Raw genomic sequence first — 18526 nt, 5'->3', positions numbered from 1 at the left:
GCGCTGAACAGCAGCATCCCCTCCCCTTCCTTTCCTGTTGGCAGACGGTACAAAAGGCTTGAAAACCGTCCTCATCAGCCCGTGAGTGCTCCTGGCTGGCCTTGGTGAGGTCAGCCGGGGGTGCCTGGGCAAAAATGGGAATGACTCCTGGTCATTCTCGGCAGACGGTGCAATAGGCTTGGTAAACGTCCTCATCATAGCAGCTGGAGGCTGAGCTCCTCTCCCCCTCCCCTTTCATGTCTAATGAAGATTCTGTACTGCCTGGACTATCATAGCAGCGGGAGGCTGCCTCCCCCTCATTTTATCTCACTAAAAAGTCAGTGTTTCTTATTCCTGCATTCTTTATTACTTCATCACACAAATGGGGGGACACTGCCACGGTAGCCCAGGAGGGGTGTGGGAGGAGGGAAGCAATGAGTGGGGTTGTTGCAGGGGCACCCCCTAGAATGGCATGCAGCTCATCATTTCTGCGGGATATCTGGGGCTCTGACCCGGAGAGGGTGTGCTCTCTGGTTCTCTAGTAGACTTGCCCCATATTCTAGGCAGGACTGACTCTATTTTTAGACAAAACATAAAGAAGGGAATGACCTGGGGAGTCATTCCCATTTTTGTCCATGCGCCCCCGGCCGACCTCAGCGAGGCCAGCCAGGAGCACCCATGACAGCAGCAGACGGTACAAAACTACACAAGCGGCGACCCCAGTTTGAGAAACCCTGCACTATGGGGATCTGCAGTCCGCTAATGTACTCTCTAAAAATTTCAGAAACTTCATCAAACGATTAACTAGCAAATCCTCATCTGATTGGAATAGTAAAATTGTTCAGCATCCCAGACAAAGTGATGGCCACAACTGCGGACTACTCATCTTAAAGGTATTGAATACCAAATTGCCATTATTATTTGTTATGTATGTGTAATTATCCAGGGTGAAAGTAAATGCCAGAGATTACCAGTGGGCACTGCACCGGCATCCTTGCCAAGGTGTGTGGGGTGGGCTTGTGGCCCCCAGAAGGGATGGAGTGTCCGGCAGAAGGTGCGGGGCTGGGGGTCCAGATTCCACCAGCCAGACCTTCCTGACAGCTGCTGCTGAATTGGCCAGGAGCACCCGGCCCTTGTAAATTGCTGGAACACAGGGCCTCTTTTGCTCCCCCACTGTTAGTGGCCCTGCCAGTAGCATGCAACAGCGTTGCTGGACCCTATGGCAGGGCCATTGATGTGGGGGCGGGGAATGGGATAAAGGAGGCAGCGACGTTAATGCATAAAGCACTGCCACAGCGGAAGTGTAATGTCAGACGTGTACGGGTCGGTACCGGTGGCCGATTCTTACTGGTATGCTGGACTGGCCCACTTTCACGTCTGGTAATTACGATTCATATTCTAAATATCAGTGTTGTTAGTTTGCAGAAACATATTTACAGCACAAAGACATCAGTCCGGTAGAAACAACACAAGAGGCTAATACTGCATTTAGAAGACATATAGCAATTCTTCTAATGAAGGAGTCAAGTAATTACTTTCTACCATGTACTGTGGACTCATTAGGCACATGTGAAGATAACAGGAAGAGTGGAATTATGTCATGTAGCAGACAGTTATCTTAATACCCCTAAAGTGGGATATCTCACAGGTTTGGTTCTGTAATGGTGACTATGAATCAATAATATCTTTAACTACACAAAAATTTGAATGGGGTGAATGATTGCTATTGATCGACTAGTTAAATGAAATTGGTATTTTTATATAGAGCTGATGCAGTAAAATAAACATTTGAGAAAATGTGACTCACAAAAAAGAAAAAGATATGTTTAAACCAGTGACTGGATTAAAGTATTGACATTAATTAATAAATCAAGATTTGCATTTTCAGTGTTGGTCGTAACCAGGGCCAGCTCTAACTTTTTTGCTGCCCCAAGCAAAAGGAAAAAAAAAGAGTGCCACCCCACCATAACAAACAACCCCCTCGAGCGCCGCCCCACTGAAACAAAACCAACCCCCCTGAGCTCTGCCCCGTCAAAACAAAAACACCCCCCCGAGCACCGCCCCACCGAAACAAAACCAACCCCCGCTGAGCTCCACCCCACCGAAACAAAACCAACCCCCCTGAGCTCCGCCCTGTCAAAACAAAAACAAAAACACCCCCCCGAGCGCCACCCCACCAAAACAAAACCAACCCCCTGAGCGCCGCCCCGTCAAAACAAAAACAAAAACACTCCCCCGAGCGCCGCCCCACCGAAACAAAACCAACTCCTCTGAGCTCCGCTCCATTAAAACAAAAACAACTCCCCCCCGAGTGCCGCCCTGCTGAACCAAAAGAAAAACAACCCCCGTGTGCCACCCTGCCACCCCAAGATTGGCTGCCCCTTACAAAGTGCCGCCCCAAGCACGTGCTTGGTCGGCTGGTTGTAACCTATTCATCATTTCATAAAGCTATATTTATTTTTAAGAAAGCATGGAGGACTACTGCATATATTGCAACCTTGTCAACTGTGAAAAGGAAAGTGAGGATTGCACAATGGTAAGAAACATGGAATTGTATGAGAAATAAATGCCATAAACTGCCTAAGGATCATGATTCTTGTAAAAATTCCACATCCATAAACATTTTCATCATGCTGATAGACATATAGATTCATAGATTCTAGGACTGGAAGGGACCTCGAGAGGTCATGGCAGGACCAAATACTGTCTAGACCATCCTGGATAGACATTTATCTAACCTATTCTTAAATATCTCCGGAGATGGAGATTCCACAACCTCCCTAAGCAATTTATTCCAGTGTTTAACCACCCTGACAGTTAGGAACTTTTTCCTAATGTCCAACCTAAACCTCCCTTGCTGCAGTTTAAGCCCATTGCTTCTTGTTCTATCCTTAGAGGCTAAGGTGAACAAGTTTTCTCCCTCCTCCTTATGACACCCTTTTAGATACCTGAAAACGGCTATCATATCCCCTCTCAGACTTCTCTTTTCCAAACTAAACAAACCCAATTCTTTCAGCCTTCCTTCATAGGTCATGTTCTCAAGACCTTTAATCATTCTTGTTGCTCTTCTCTGGACCCTCTCCAATTTCTCCACATCTTTCTTGAAATGCGGTGCCCAGAACTGGACACAATACTCCAGTTGAGACCTAACCAGTGCAGAGTAGAGCAGAGGAATGACTTCTCGGGTCTTGCTCACAACACACCTGTTAATGCATCTCAGAATCACTTTTGCTTTTTTTGCAACAGCATCACACTGTTGACTCATATTTAGCTTGTGATCCACTAAAACCTCTAGATCTCTTTCTGCCGTACTCCTTCCTAGACAGTCTCTTCCCATTTTGTATGTGTGAAACTGATTTTTCTTTTCTAACTGGAGCACTTTGCATTTGTCTTGATTAAACTTCACCCTGTTTACCTCAGACCATTTCTCCAATTTGTCCAGATCATTTTGAATTATGACCCTGCCCGCCAGAGCAGTTGCAATCCCTCCCAGTTTGGTATCATCTGCAAACGTAATAAGCGTACTTTCTATGCCAATATCTAAGTCGTTGATGAAGATATTGAACAGAACCAATCCCAAAACAGACCCCTGCGGAACCCCACTTATTATATCTTTCCAGCAGGATTGGGAACCATTAATAACTATTCTCTGAGTACGGTTATCCAGCCAGTTATGCACCCACCTTATAGTAGCCACATCTAAATTGTATTTGCCTTGTTTATCGATAAGAATATCATGCGAGACTGTATCAAATGCCTTACAAAAGTCTAGGTATACCACATCCACCACTTCTCCCTTATCCACAAGGCTCATTATCCTATCAAAGAAAGCTATCAGATTGGTTTGACATGATTTGTTCTTTACAAATCCATGCTGGCTATTCCCTATCACCTTACCACCTTCCAAATGTTTGCAGATGCTTTCCTTAATTACTTGCTCCATTATCTTTCCTGGCACAGAAGTTAAACTAACTGGTTTGTAGTTTCCTGGGTTGTTTTTATTTCCCTTTTTATAGATGGGCACTATATTTGCCCTTTTCCAGTCTTCTGGAATCTTTCCCGTCTCCCATGATTTTCCAAAGATAATAGCTAGAGGCTCAGATACCTCCTCTGTTAGCTCCTTGAGTATTCTAGGATGCATTTCATCAGGCCCTGGTGACTTGCAGGCATCTAACTTTTCTAAGTGATTTTTAACTTGTTCTTTTTTTATTTTATCATCTAAACCTACCCCCTTCCCATTAGCATTCACTATGTTAGACATTCCTTCAGACTTCTCGGTGCAGACCGAAACAAAGAAGTCATTAAGCATCTCTGCCATTTCCAAGTTTCCTGTTACTGTTTCTCCCTCCTCACTGAGCAGTGGGCCTGCCCTGTCCTTAGTCTTCCTCTTGCTTCTAATGTATTGTTAAAAAGTCTTCTTTTTTCCCTTTATTCTCATAGCTAGTTTGAGCTTATTTTGTGCCTTTGCCTTTTTAATCTTGCCCCTGCATTCCTGTGTTGTTTGCCTATATTCATCCTTTGTAATCTGACCTAGTTTCCATTTTTTATATGACTCCTTTTTATTTTTCAGATCATGCAAGTTCTCGTGGTTAAGCCAAGCTGGTCTTTTGCCGCATTTTCTATCTTTCCTACCCAGCGGAATAGCTTGCTTTTGGGCCCTTAATAGTGTCCCTTTGAAAAACTGCCAACTCTCCTCAGTTGTTTTTCCCCTCAGTCTTGATTCCCATGGGACCTTACCTAGCAGCTCTATGAGCTTACCAAAATCCACCTTCCTGAAATCCATTGTCTCTATTTTGCTGTACTCCCTTCTACCCTTCCTTAGAAATGTGAACGCTATGATTTCATGATCACTTTCACCCAAGCTGCCTTCTACTTGCAAATTCTCAATGAGTTCCTCCCTATTTGTTAAAATCAAATCTAGAACAGCTTCCCCCCTAGTAGCTTTTTCAACCTTTTGAAATAAAAAGTTGTCTGCAATGCAGTCCAATAACTTATTGGATAGTCTGTGCCCCGCGGTGTTATTTTACCAACATATATCTGGATAGTTGAAGTCCCTCATCACCACCAAATCTTGGGCTTTGGATGATTTTGTTAGTTGTTTAAAAAAAGCCTCATCCACCTCTTCCACCTGGTTAGGTGGCCTGTAGTAGATTCCTAGCATGACATCACCCTTGTTTTTTACCCCTTTTAGCCTAACCCAGAGACTCACAACACTTCCGCCTCCTATGCCCATCTCCACCTCAGTCCAAGTAGGTACATTTTTAATATATAAGGCAACACCTCCTCCCTTTTCCCCTGTCTATCCTTCCTGAGCAAGCTGTACCCATCCACACAAACATTCCAATCATGTGTATTATCCCACCAAGTTTCAGTGATGCCAGCAATGTCATAGTTGTATTTATTTATTAGCACTTCCAGTTCTTCCTGCTTATTACCCATACTTCTCGCATTTGTATATAGGCATCTAAGATACTGGTTTGATCTTGCCTCCCAGTTTTGCCCTGACCCTCCTTTCTCTCTGCCATTATAGCCCATGCTCCCTCCTATTTCCGACCTATCTCCCAGGTCTCCATGCTCCCCACTTACCTGTGGGCTTTGCTCACCTGGCCCCGTCAAACCTAGTTTAAAGCTCTCCTCACTAGGTTAGCCAGTCTGTGTCCGAATAGGGTCTTTCGAAAGGTGAACGCCATCTCTGCCTAGCAGTCCTTCCTGGAATAGCATCCTGTGGCCGAGGAAGCCATCTTTGCAGCCAGGCATTCACCTCCATGATGCATCTGTCTCTGCCCGGGTCCCTATCTTTGACAAGAAGAATCGACGAGAATACCACCTGTGCTCCAAACTCCTTCACCCGTACTCTCAGAGCCCTGTAGTCACTCTTGATACACTCAGTGTCACACCTCGCAGTATTATTTGTGCCCACATGGATGAGTAGTATGGGGTAGTAGTCAGAGGGCTGGATAATCCTCGATAATGCCTCTGTAACATCTCGGATACGGGCCTCCGGCAGGCAGCATACCTCCCGAGATGAAATGTCAGGGCAACAGATGGGCGCCTCCGTCCCCCTCAGCAGAGACTCTCCGAGCACCACTACCCTACGTTTCCTATTCGCAGTGGTGGCAGCAGACCTCCCAGCCTTAGGGGTACGAGGCTTCTCCTCCTTTACTGTAGGGGGTGATTCCTTCTCTCCTGTATCAAGAAGAGCATAACGGTTACCTATTACCACGGCGAGAGGGTTCAGAGCAGGGGTGAAGCACTGCCTGCTGCCAGAAGTAACCAGCTGCCAATGTCCACCGTGAGCCATCTCCTCCTCCACCAGTGGTGTGTCAGCAGTCCTGTGTACTGGGACAGCTACCTCAGCTGTCTCCACATGGACACTGTCCAGGAATTGCTCGTGGATTCGGATGCTCCTCAACCTAGCCACCTCCTCCTGTAGCTCTCCCACCTGCTGCCTGAGAGATTCTACAAGCAGGCACCTTTCACATTGGATGCCCCCTGCCCCAGCCTGGATATCAGTAAGTGGAAATTGCAAGTTACAGTCCCTGAAAAAACACACCAGGATGTGGGTAGAAGCATCCATGCTCAGGTGCTCTGTCTGGCTACAGGCACAGGTGGAGGAGACAGAAGCAGTGCTGGCACAGGTGTTGCGGGTCTTCCTAACCCTTGTAAGCCTCCCTCTGTCAAACTCCCTCTCAAACTCCCCTGTCTGCAGCCCCCTGTCCACTCTGTGAGGTAATGCTGACATGTGGAAGGAATAGCATGAGTGAATGCAAAGTATGTGTAACATTATAACTTCTGTGATTTCATTTTCTCAATTGTTACTTATCAGAGGTCCAGTATGATTCTTGCAAGAGGTGGGCACATATGCCCTGCATTACAGAAGGAACCAATCAAGACTACCTGACTGATGAGAAGAAAGAGTACAACTGCAAAAAATGTGCATAGTTCACTTCTTTTATATATATATTTATATATATATATATTTATATATATATATATATATATATATATATATATACCGTATTTATCGGCGTATAACACGCACTTTTTCCCCCTGAAAATAGGGGGCAAATGATGTGTGCGTGTTATACGCCGATATAACCTTAACAGGGCCGGCTCTAGGATTTCTGCCGCCCCAGGCAGAAAAGAAAAGCGCCGCCCCCCCCAGCGGCGCGGAGCGGCGCCCTAGCCCCTGCCCCCCTCCCGAGCAGCGCGGCCCTAGCCCCCCCCCCGCGGCCCGAGCCCCCGCCCTCTCCCCCCCCCCCCGCGGCGGGGCCTGAGCCCCGAGCCCCGGCCTGCGCGAGCCCCCACCTCCCGAGCGGCGCGGCCCGGCTCTAGCCCCCTCCCGAGCGGCCCGGCCCGAGCTGCCTTAGCCCCCGCGCCCCTCCAGAGCGGCCCGAGACCCCGTCCCCGTCCCCCCCCCCCGAGCGGCCCTAACCCGCGGAGCACCGCCCTAGCCCCCGCCCCCCTCCCGAGCGGCGCGGCCCGGCCCGGCCCGAGCCCCCGAGCGGCCTTAGTCCCCGACCCCCTCCCGAGCGGCCCGAGATCCCGTCCCCCCTCCCCCCCGAGCGGCCCTAGCCCCTGCCCCCCTCCCGAGCGGCGTGGCCCGACCCGGCCCGAGCCCCCGTCCCCCTCCCGAGCGGCCCAGCCCGAGCCCCCCTCCCTGCGAACCTTATTTACCTTATAAGTGGTAATAATATTAATAAAACAAGTTCTGAGCTACCCTTATTTTGCTTCAAAGTCCTTTATTTGAAATTAAAGTTTTTTTCCTGAAATTTCCCCCTTAAAATGAAGGTGCGTGTTATACGCCTGTGCGTGTTATACGCCGATAAATACGGTATATATATATATATATATATATATATATATATATATAATATATATAATATATATATATATATATTTTCAATGCCTCTAGTTTGAAACATAATGCAACCAAAAGAATTTTTTTAATTTATATACCAGATTATAATAATGTTTTTTATTTGAAAAAAAATTATTCTCTGTATTTGTGTCCATGTGTATAATGCAAATTATAAAAACAGCAAGGAGGAAGCAAATCATGAGTGTTTTCGACCAAAAACCCCATCCATCCTGATTCGCAACCATCCCTGGACCAGTGGCAGGTGCATGGGCAGCCAAGTCATTGGAAATAAGCAAGGTGGAAGCCAGTGAAAAAAAACAAAGGGGCCACTCGGGTATCACCTTGGGTTCAGGGGCATGCTCTGTACCCACAAACCTTACCTCCCTTTTCATGTATTCACACACAAACAAGTGAAACAGCGCACCTCAATCATCCAATAGATCAATTTGTCACATTAGCCAGGAGGAAGCAAATCATGCGTGTTTTCAACCACAAACCCCATCCCTCCTGATTTATGCCTCAATCATCCAATAGATCAATTTGTCACATTAGCCAGGAGGAAGCAGATCGTGAGTGTTTTTGACCAAAAACCCCCATCCCTCCTGATTTGCAACCCCTGGACCAGGCGGGAAAGGAGGAAGCAGATCGTGAGCGTTTTTGTCCAAAATCCCCATCCCTCCCAGGGCTGCCCGATGTGGGGGGGGGGGGATGAGTGGGGCAATTTGCCCCAGGCCCCACAGGGGCTCCCATGAGAATATAGTATTGCAACTTTTTTTTATGGAAGGGGCCCCCAGAATTGGTTTTTCCCCAGGTCCCTTGAATCCTCTGGGCGGCCCTGATCCCTCCTGATTCTCAACCTCATGGACCAGGCAGTAGCAAGTCCTGAGCAGTAGCCCAGATGGTCAGGTTGCGTGGCGGAAACTGCACCTAGTTGCAAAACGGAGGGTTGCTAAACATGGTGTAAAGAAGGATACTGCTTCTGTAGAAATGTGCTACTTATGGCGTACTGAGCATGCTCAGTACATCTGCTGAAGCCACTGCCCTTCCCCTCTGACCTTATACCCGTAGGGTTCTGCTGACTGCTTTTGACAGGGGTTAAAAAGGGGCAAAGTGGGCGAATCGGAGCAGGGGGGTGATCAGAGTCTGAGTACGGGGTGGAAATTGACTGGTCGGGGGGTCAGGCAGCTGGAGGCAGGGTTAGGAGAGGGGCTAAAGGGCAAAATCAGGGCTGGGGGGGGAGGAGCAGGCGTTAAGTTCGGGGTGAGGTGCTGGCAGAGGGTGACCAAGGGCAAAACCCAGCACAGTCAGGGGCAGAGGGGGTAGCAGTCACCCCAGTGTGACTGAGACACCAGTGTTTGCAAAAATGGTGGGGGGCAAAGGGGCTTTTTTATTTCCCCTCTCACAGACAGCAGCTCTCTCAGCAGGGGCTTCCCAGGGCTGGGTTCTTAAAGGCCCTGGCCCATCAATGCAGCTCCTCTTTGTCTGGTCTAACTAGGGTGACCAGGCAGCAAATGTGAAAAAATGGGACAGGATGGGGGTGGGTAATAGGAGTCTATATAAGATAAAGACCCAAAAATTGGGACATCTGGTCTAACCTACTGAGGCTATGTCTACACTACAAATTTCAAAGCGCTGTGCTCCTGGTAATCCATCTCAATGAGGGGATTAGCTCTGAGCACTGGGAGATGAGCCTGTCCACATTAGCGCTTTAAAGCACTCAAACTTGCTGTGCTGGGTGGTGGGAGGGGTGGGGCAGCAGTTCTCCGAGTATCATCCGAGTAACCTCAGAAACAAAAGAATCTCTTATCACTGTTTCTGATTGCATAGAATCTCTGAGCAGTTTCCCAAGTTGTCTTATCTGCTGCTGGATTCCCTGAATTTTTTCTTCTAATTTTTTCTTCTCATCTTTAGAGCAGATGTTTTTATTCTGTTGGATCATCTGACTTCCACTCTGACTGAATTTCTGGCCTATTGTCAAAACTTTGTTTTGAGTCAATCCACCAATGGTGTAAATATTGGTGGTCAGACCAATAGTCCACCTAATCTAGTATCCTGTCTTGTGACAGTGGCCAATGCCAGGTGCTTCTAAGGGAATGATCAGACCAGGCAGTGACTCATTGAACCATCCCATTGTCCACTCCCAGCATCTGGCAGTCTAGGGACAGTTTAGGGACATGCAGAGCATGGGCCTGCATCGCTGATTATCTTGGCTAATAACCAATCTACTTATCCTGAGGGACTGATCTAATTCTTTGTTCAACCCACTCATAGTTTTTCCTTTCAAATATAATGAAAACACATCTACACCCCCAAGATACATTTACAACCACAAGAATTTTAAAATCATGAGTTGTACACCCTTGAGTCAAGACATTGTAATAAATAAGTGATATCTTTTTTTGTGCCTCTTTGTTCCTGAGCCTGTAGGGTGCAGTAAGGCCAGTTCCAATGCCTTGAGCCGAAACACCTGAATGAATCGTAGTGTACCCTCATACTCTCAAACATTTCATATACCTAAGGCCATATCTACAGTTTAAGTGTGGGTTATGTCACCATAGAGTTATGTCACCATAGAGTCACTATGGTTACTATGGTTTCAGAGTAGCAGCCGTGTTAGTCTGTATCCACAAAAAAAACCAGGAGTACTTGTGGCACCTTAAAGACTAACAAATTTATTTTAGCATGAGCTTTCATGAGCTAAAGCTCACTTCTTCGGATGCATAGAATGGAACACACAGACAGGAGATATTTATACATACAGAGAACATGAAAAGGTGGAAGTATGCATACCAACAGGCAGAGTCTAATCAATTGAGATGAGCTATCGTTAGCAGGAGGAAAAAAAACTTTTTGAAGTGATAATTAAGATGGCCCATAGAAGGTGTGAGGAGAACTTAACATAGGGAAATAGATTCAATTGGTGTAATGACCCAACCATTCCCAGTCTTTGTTTAGACCACAGTTAATAGTATCTAGTATCATGGTTACTATGTCACTTGTGTGCATGTCTCCTGGACTCCTTGCCTCAGATGTCAGTGTACTCACTCTGGGTTAATTAATAAGTAAAAAAGTGATTTTATTAAATATAAAAAGTAGGATTTAAGTGGTTCCAAGTAATAACACACAGAACAATGTAAATTACCAAGCAAAATAAAACAGAACACGCAAGTTTAAGCCTAATACATTAAGAAACTGAATGCAGGTAAATCTCACACTCAGAGATGTTCCAATAAGCTTCATTCACATACTAGACTCCTTCCTATTCTGGGCCCAATCCTTTCCCTGGTACAGACCTTGTCAGTTCCAGCAGGCTTCTTAGGTGAAAAGCCGGGGAGTCCACATGACTGGGACCCTCTTTGTTCTGTTCCACCCCCTTTAATAGCTTTGGAAGAAGGCGGGAATCCCTTGCCTCTTTCTGGGTTCCCACCCCTCCTTCTCAATGGAAAAGCACCAGGTTAAAGATGGATTCCAGTTCAGGTGACATGATCACATGTCCTGGGAGACTTCATTACCCACTGGCTGGCACACACGTATTCAAGAAGTCTTACAAGTAAACAGAGCCATTTACAACCAATTGTCCTGGTTGATGGGAACCATCAAGATTCAAATCCACCATTAATGGTTGTGACAGATCCAGACCAGTGGGGTCCAGGAGTCTGGTAGAGAGCAAATATACTGCTCACTGGATGAGTAGTTTTCTGTTCCCTGAGTGACCAGAGCAGGGGCTGCACTAGAGTAATCAGGAACCTGCTAGAACCAATTAAGGCAGACAGGCTGATTAGATCACCTGCAGCCAATCAAGGCAGGCTAATCAGGGCACCTGGGTTTAAAAAGGAGCTCACTCCAGTCAGGCGAGGAGGTGCCAGAGGAGAGAAGTGCGTGTGAGGAGCTGGGAGCAAGAGGCACCAGGAGCTGAGAGTGAGAGGGTGTGCTGCTGGAGGACTAAGGAGTACAAGCATTATCAGACACCAGGAGGAAGGTCCTGTGGTGAGGATTAAAAGGGTGATTGGAGGAGGCCATGGGGAAGTAGCCCAGGGAGGTGTAGCTGTCATGCAGCTGTACCAGGAGGCACTATAGACAGCTGCAATCCACAGGGCCCTGGGCTGGAACCCAGAGTAGAGGGCGGGCCCGGGTACCCCCAAACCTCCCAACTCCTGATCAGACACAGGAGAAGTTGACCCAGACTGTGGGGAAGATCACCGAGGTGAGCAAATCTGCCAATAAGCGCAGGACCCACCCAGGTAGAGGAGGAACTTTGTCACATGGTCCATTCTTTGCATAACTACAATGGGACCTCAGAGTTATATTTCATATTCCTAGTTTCAGATACAAGAAAGATACATTCACACAAATAGGATGACCAGACTCAGTAGATTATAAGCTTTGTAATGATACCTTACAAGAAACCTTTTGCATAAAGCATATTCCAGTTATATCATATCAACTCTTATAAACATATTTGTATAAAAATATGGAGCACAACGTCACATTGTGATCCAGAAAATGGCCAGAATCCACAGGTTTCTTATCCCACAGCTTCAAACCTCCATGCTGCATGTTTTTGAGAGCACCGCATTCATTTGTCTCGACATCAGCTAGTAAAATACAGATTTTTCACAAACAGCCAATGGAAGGCTTGCCACCCACCAGTTCTCATTTGCAACCCACACCTCATCCACAGCCACAACCTTTCTCCCTATAACCGTGCCCCTCATCCACATCCTCCACATCCAAATATAGTAGAGAGAGAGAAAACTTGAAGCATGGGGCCTTGTGCAGGGCCTGAGGCCTGAACCAAAGGCTGTGAACAGAGCTGCCCGGGGGTGGGGGAGGGGCAAGTGGGGCAATTTGCCTCAGGCTCTGGGCCCTGCAGGGGCCTCCACAAGAGTTTTTCAGGGTCCCTGGAGCGGGGTCCTTCACTTGCTCTGGGGGCCCCGGAAAACTCTCGCAGGGCCTGGGCCCCTGGAGCTTCCTTTGCTCCAGGTCTTCGTCAGTAATTCGGTAGCAGGGGGTGCTTCCACCCTGGGACCTGCCGCAGACGTGCTGGGTCTCAGCGGCAATTTGGCGGTGGGGGCCCCCCGCCGCCAAAGACCCCAGGCCCCCTGAATCTTCTGGGTGGCCCCGCCTGTGAACCATATATAATTGGCAAAATAATAATATGCTAGATATTTATGTAAATACATTTCAGAAGGCTAGTACAGAAACACCCAAATCTAGTAAAAGATAAGATGGTTTGATGGAACCATATATAGGGATGTTTTGTCAAAGATATCAGGAACAAGGGGAGGTAACAAGCAGATATCATGAAACACGTCAGGTGGTATGTAAGTTGTTTGTCTCAGTCGATAAATATTGGGGCGTTTTGCCTTATCCCTTTGTGGGGCCTAGGGGACAACAGAGACTCCCACTGCTGACTGAACCGCTCCTTGTCAATGGGCACCCGTGCGTTAGTTTACCTGTCACCACGGAGCCAGGGTGTTAGGACTGTGCCTCGAAGGCAATGCACCTGGCCGCGTGCCTTTGTCACCATACTGTGCCTATGGTCTTTTTTTATGAGCTATTAGGGTTGCCAACATTGTTTTTCAAAAATAAGGGACGGTTTTCTTAGTACTCCCGCCCCACCCCTCCTCCCGATATCATTATCATTATTAATAATAATACCAAGCAGGACTCACCTACATCCACCAGGGGTGTTTCTTGCTGGTTTTTGCAGCACTGATGCTGGTCTTGGCTGCCAGGACCAGGCTCCCTGCCCGTCTCACTCCCCCAGGCTGCAACTGCAGCAGCCACCAACCAGCAGTTATTCTCCTCTGCTGGGAACATGGGCAGAGACTCTGTGAGCAGGGAGACTACACTCTGCGACTACTGACGCCCTGGCCAGACAGAGCCCCTTCCCGACCCCGGCCCTTCAGCACAGCCCCAGGGCACACAGTTCCATCCACTTGCATTGCCAGACAGAGCTTGCATAGGGCAAACAGATGGGGCTGCACTCTGGGGCTTGAGCATGGTCCAGTCTGCTTTCCCTGCGCAGCACTGAAGGGCCAGGGTCCGGAGCAGTGTGGAAAGATGCCCCCATGTGCACTGATCCTCTGCTGTTGAAATATAGGAGAATCAGCACCCCCTACTGATTGAGTACGGGACAGGCAATTTTCTATTTAAATGGGGGACGTCCCTTGTAATACAGGACTGTTGGCAGTGTTGATAACACGGGAGCTTCCGGGTTAGAAGAACTGAGCAGCTGGCACAGCTCCAGCAGCCTGAATAGTGTGACGTCCCAGCCTTCTACACTTAGCCACACCACCCACAAGTCTGTTATCTCTGGATACTCCCTCCGCATTTCAACTGCTGTGGGTTAGCTCACCTGACCACTCTGTTGCTGTGCTCACAGAAAACTTCCCCATAAAGTAAACGGGTTATAACAGAGACAACTAGGAACAAACAGTAGGAGTTATTCAAGCTTTATGGTCTTGTTGGAGAGTGAGGCTTCCTGTGACTCACCAAGTGCGGGGAAGGGACGGTTGATTTGTCTCTCTTGAAGTTTGCTCATCTTGTGGGTTTGGATTTCCTCTCTTGTGTTTCCTGTCAGAGCAGCAGAGAGCTCAGCATAGGGAGGGGTGGCCGTGCCCTCTCCAGCTCTCTGGGTCCTGGCCCCAGACACCACCCTGTAGAGCTGCAGTCCTACCCCCTCCAGGATGATGGCTCCTTGGCCCAAACCTGCCTTGGTCTCCTTCTGGCTCCTGTCTCTCTGCTCCATCACCATGGCTGGTAAGTGATCCCTGTTCACAGGGCCGGCTCCAGGCACCAGCACGCCAAGCGCGTGTTTGGGGCGGCATGCCGCGGGGGGCGCTCTGCCGGTTGCCGGGAGGGTGGCAGGCGGCTCTGGTGGACCTCCCGCAGGGACGCCTGTGGGAGGTCCACCGGAGAGCCGCGGGACCGGCGAGCGGCAGAGCACCCCCCGCGGCGTGCCGCCGTGCTTGGGGCGGCGAAATTGCTAGAGCCGGCCCTGCCTGTTCATAGAATCATAGAATATCAGGGTTGGAAGGGACCTCAGGAGGTATCTACTTCAACCCCCTGCTCAAAGCAGGACTAATCCCCAGATTTTTACCCCATTTCCCCAAATGACCCCCTCAAGGATTGAACTCACAACCCTGGATTTAGGAGGCCAATGCTCAAACCACCGAGCTATCCCCCCCGATCATTCATTCCCGTGAACAGTCAGAATGCTATCAAATATGACAGACAGCACAACTCGAGCAATGGATTCATGGGTACATCTGGCATGTTGTTTGACATAAACGAGTTAAACAAAACATCAGCATTCTGCAAGTCCAACCTCAGTCCCATTTCCCATCCCAGTCATTTTCCCCCAGGGCTGGGTGCTGCAGGGTCCCCTTGGGTTGGTGTCCTACATGCCTAGGTCCCATTCCCATCTGGGTCTCTCTCCTTCCTACAGGGGTTCACCATATCTCCTATCTCCAGCTCATCTCCCCGCAGGCGGCCTCTGGTCTGCCCAAGCGACTGCAAGTGATGAGGGTGAATGACCTGGTGTTCTCAGTCTATGACAGCAACACACGCAGGCGAGTTCCCCGCAATGGGTACAGCCCAGGGAACCAGGAAAGCCAGCAGTTCTGGAATGCACGCACGGCTGGGTGCCTGGCCTGGGACTCCTGGGTGGAGACCGAGTACCAGGGCCTGGTGCGGGAGATGAACGCCAGCTCCCCAAAGGCGGGTGAGTTCCCATCCCTCAGAACTAGGACTAGTTGGGCAACTCAAAGGAGGTGGGAGGGAGCTGAGGGAGGGGACACAAGAGGGAGTGACTTTTCTGCTACGTAGTGGTTAGAGTCAGGGAGGGAGGCTGGGATCCAGGACTTCTCAGTTCTTTTCCCAGCTCTGGGAGAGGAGTGGGGCCTGGTGGATTGCAGGTTGGGGAGTGCTGGGAGTCAGGAATCCTGAGTTCTGTGCATGGGAACATTTCTCCCCCATGCTGTCCCCTGGTGGCAGCTCCATGCTCAGTTGCTCACAAAGCCGTTCTTCCCCCAGAGCCCTACTACATGCAAGTCCTAAAGACCTGTGAGCTGGACAATGCCACTGGTGCTGTCCGAGCTGTCACCAGATATTCCCTCAATGGGGAGGACATGCTGCAGCATCAGACCGACCAGAACCGCTGGTTCTCAGTGCACCCGGCAGCCTGGCGAGTGGCTGAGCGCTGGAACCGCGAAGGGGAGACTTCTGCTGTGTTGAACCACTTCCCACTGCAGCAATGCAGATTCTGGATGGAGAGGTCTGTGCCATTCACCACTCAAAAGACAGGTGACAGCTCTGCCAGTGCCCCTCAGTCTTGACCTGCAGTCCCCTGCTATCCCATTCCCTGTGACTAACATCCCTTCCTCGGTTTCCCCCCAGCCCAGCCCTCAGTGCACGTGGCCTTCATCCCAGAGACCCAGGACCGGCAGCAGCACCTCATCTGCCACGTGACGGGGTTCTATCCCTGTGACATCGAGGTGACCTGGGAGCGGGGGGGCCAGGTTGCCCTCGGGGAGCAGCTGACCAGCGGGATCCGACCAAATGGAGACCCCACCTTCCAGATCCAGGTGTCCATTGAGCTGGGGCAGGAGGGGGTCAGCCCTGCAGAGCACGTGTGTGTGGTGAGACACAGCAGCCTGGGGGCTGCCCCTCTGAGGGTGACCTGGGGTGAGTACTGGGGGGGGGGGCAGAACAGGGGGAGCAGTCGGGAAAAGCTAGGAATGGGGCCACTCCTACTGAGGGAGGAGATGGAAACAAGGGGTGGGGAAGAGGGAGTTGGGAAATGCAGAGGGACCGTTTTGTGGGGTACCAGGATATGGGTAGGCAGAGAGAGGTACTAGGGGTAGGTAGAGAAGTGTTTTGGGGGGTTCAAAGGGGAGGGGCAGGCAGAGGAGCACAGTGGGGGGGTTCAGAGGTGAGGGGAAAGCACAGGGGGGTTTGGGGCAGTTGGCAAATAATGAGGTGATGCAGAGAAGGGTTCTAGTGGGTCACGGAGGGGAGGGGCAATGAGAGATGGAGGCTCACAGGCTGGGAGGGGAAGGCAGAGACGGGGCTGTCTAGATGCAGGGCAGACACATGGGGGATGGGTGGCTGGGGGGGCCAGTTCAACTGGGGGATGGAGGCACTAGCCCAGAGATATCAGGCAGGTGCAGGGGTAGGACCCAGGGGAAGTGAGAGGCAAAAGGGCTTTGGGGCACCATGGCTCAGTTTGTCTCGGGACATTTCCAGATTCCCAGGCCACAAACCAGCTTGGTATCTTGGTGATTGTTGCTGGCTGCATCCTTGCGCTGCTGGGAATCGGGGCCCTGGGCTGGTACCTGAGGAGGAGGCCAGGTGAGTGATGCCCCCCCCTTCCCTGCAGCACAGCTTGTGCCCTGCAGCACAGCGTTCCCTAGGGCCACACTGGGGTACTGGGGTCAGCACTGACTGGTGGGGGAGGGCGCCCCCTGCTGAACCCCTACTCTGCAGCACTTGGTCTCCCAGCGAAGTACCAAGCCAGTCTGGCCCTGCTTAGCATCAGATCCCGGGGGCTCCGTGCTGAACCCTGGCTGGATTAAGGGGGAGTGGCTGTGGGAAGCTGCCTCCCAGCTGTGGTCCCCATTTTCCACACACACACACACACACACCCTCGTTCCCAGGAAGCGGGGTCTCCAGATGAGTCAATTGATGATTGGGCTTCCCCTGCAGGGGCCCAGAAGGGGCCGTATCACCCGGCACAGACACAGCCAGAGACTGTCGACTCTGCTCCAGCCACTGCTAAGCCAGCAGGAGGCTCCTCGTCCACAGCACTTTCTCTCCCAGATGTCACTGAGTGACCAGACACAGAGCCGGCTGTGCAATGGCCGTCACCGCAGACTGGAGCCACATGGCCCATCCCTGGCAAAGGGGAGGTGCAGGGGGTGGGGGATAATGAATATCCCTAAAGTAGAGGGTGGGGAGTGTGACGTTGCACTCCATATGTTTTATGGAAATATGCTTATGAATGTGAATATGATGTAAATGGAATATGCTTTATGCAAATGGTACCTTGTATCGTGTCCTTAGGAAGCTTGTAATCTACTAAATGTGTTCATCCTATTTGTTTGCATGTATTATTTCTATATGTGGAGTTAGGAGAATAAGATATAAACTTGTATCACTGTTGTAGTCACACCAGTGAGGACTGTCAATGGGGCATTAGGAACTCGATGGGTCCCATTGACTAGGATAATTGGTTGTAAATAGTTTATTTATCTGCAAGCCTTTTGTGTATGTGTGGGCTAACCCAGGAAGAATGGAGACTGGGGTCTTAGGGTATGTCTACACTACAAGAGTAGTTCGATTCAACTTAAGTCGAATTTGTGGAATCGACCTTACGAAGTCAAATTTGAGTATCCACACTAAGGACACTAATTCGACTTTGTGAGTCCACACTAACAGGGCAAGCGTCAACTTTGGAAGTGGTGCACTGTGGGAAGCTATCCCACAGTTCCCACAGTCCCCGCTGCCCATTGGAATGCTGGGTAGAGCCCCCAATGCCTGCTGGGGGAAAAAATGTGTCGAGGGTTGTTTTGGGTAACTGTCATCATTGAACCGTCAATCACGCCATCCCTCCCTGAAAGCGCCTGCGGGCAATCTGTTTGTGCACATTTCTGGTCAGTGACAGCACGGACGCCACAGCAC

The 18526-nt window shown here is 49.7% G+C and overlaps 1 protein-coding gene across 3 annotated transcripts; it reads left to right on the top strand.

The window, feature by feature from the left end:
* The first annotated feature begins 735 nt into the window (after positions 1–735).
* LOC123348639 (DLA class II histocompatibility antigen, DR-1 beta chain-like) lies at positions 736–18221 on the top strand. Of its 3 annotated transcripts, none has more exons than XM_044986214.1 (7): positions 736–872; positions 14432–14605; positions 15294–15569; positions 15881–16150; positions 16244–16531; positions 17093–17197; positions 17552–18221. In XM_044986214.1, exons 2-7 carry the CDS (start codon positions 14533–14535, stop codon positions 17677–17679), a joined length of 1140 nt encoding a protein of 379 aa, XP_044842149.1. In that variant the 5' UTR covers positions 736–872; positions 14432–14532; the 3' UTR covers positions 17680–18221. The 3 variants fall into 3 exon arrangements, with proteins under 3 accessions (XP_044842149.1, XP_044842148.1, XP_044842147.1); XM_044986213.1 differs by having other exon boundaries at positions 14427–14605; XM_044986212.1 differs by lacking the exon at positions 736–872 and having other exon boundaries at positions 14201–14605.
* The last annotated feature ends 305 nt before the right edge of the window (positions 18222–18526 follow it).

The sequence above is a fragment of the Mauremys mutica genome, chromosome 13 (assembly GCF_020497125.1).
Source record: "Mauremys mutica isolate MM-2020 ecotype Southern chromosome 13, ASM2049712v1, whole genome shotgun sequence".
Lineage (NCBI taxonomy): Eukaryota > Metazoa > Chordata > Testudines > Geoemydidae > Mauremys > Mauremys mutica.
The sequence above is the reverse complement of the archived record's forward strand: the minus strand, read 5'-3'. Positions and strand labels throughout refer to the sequence as shown.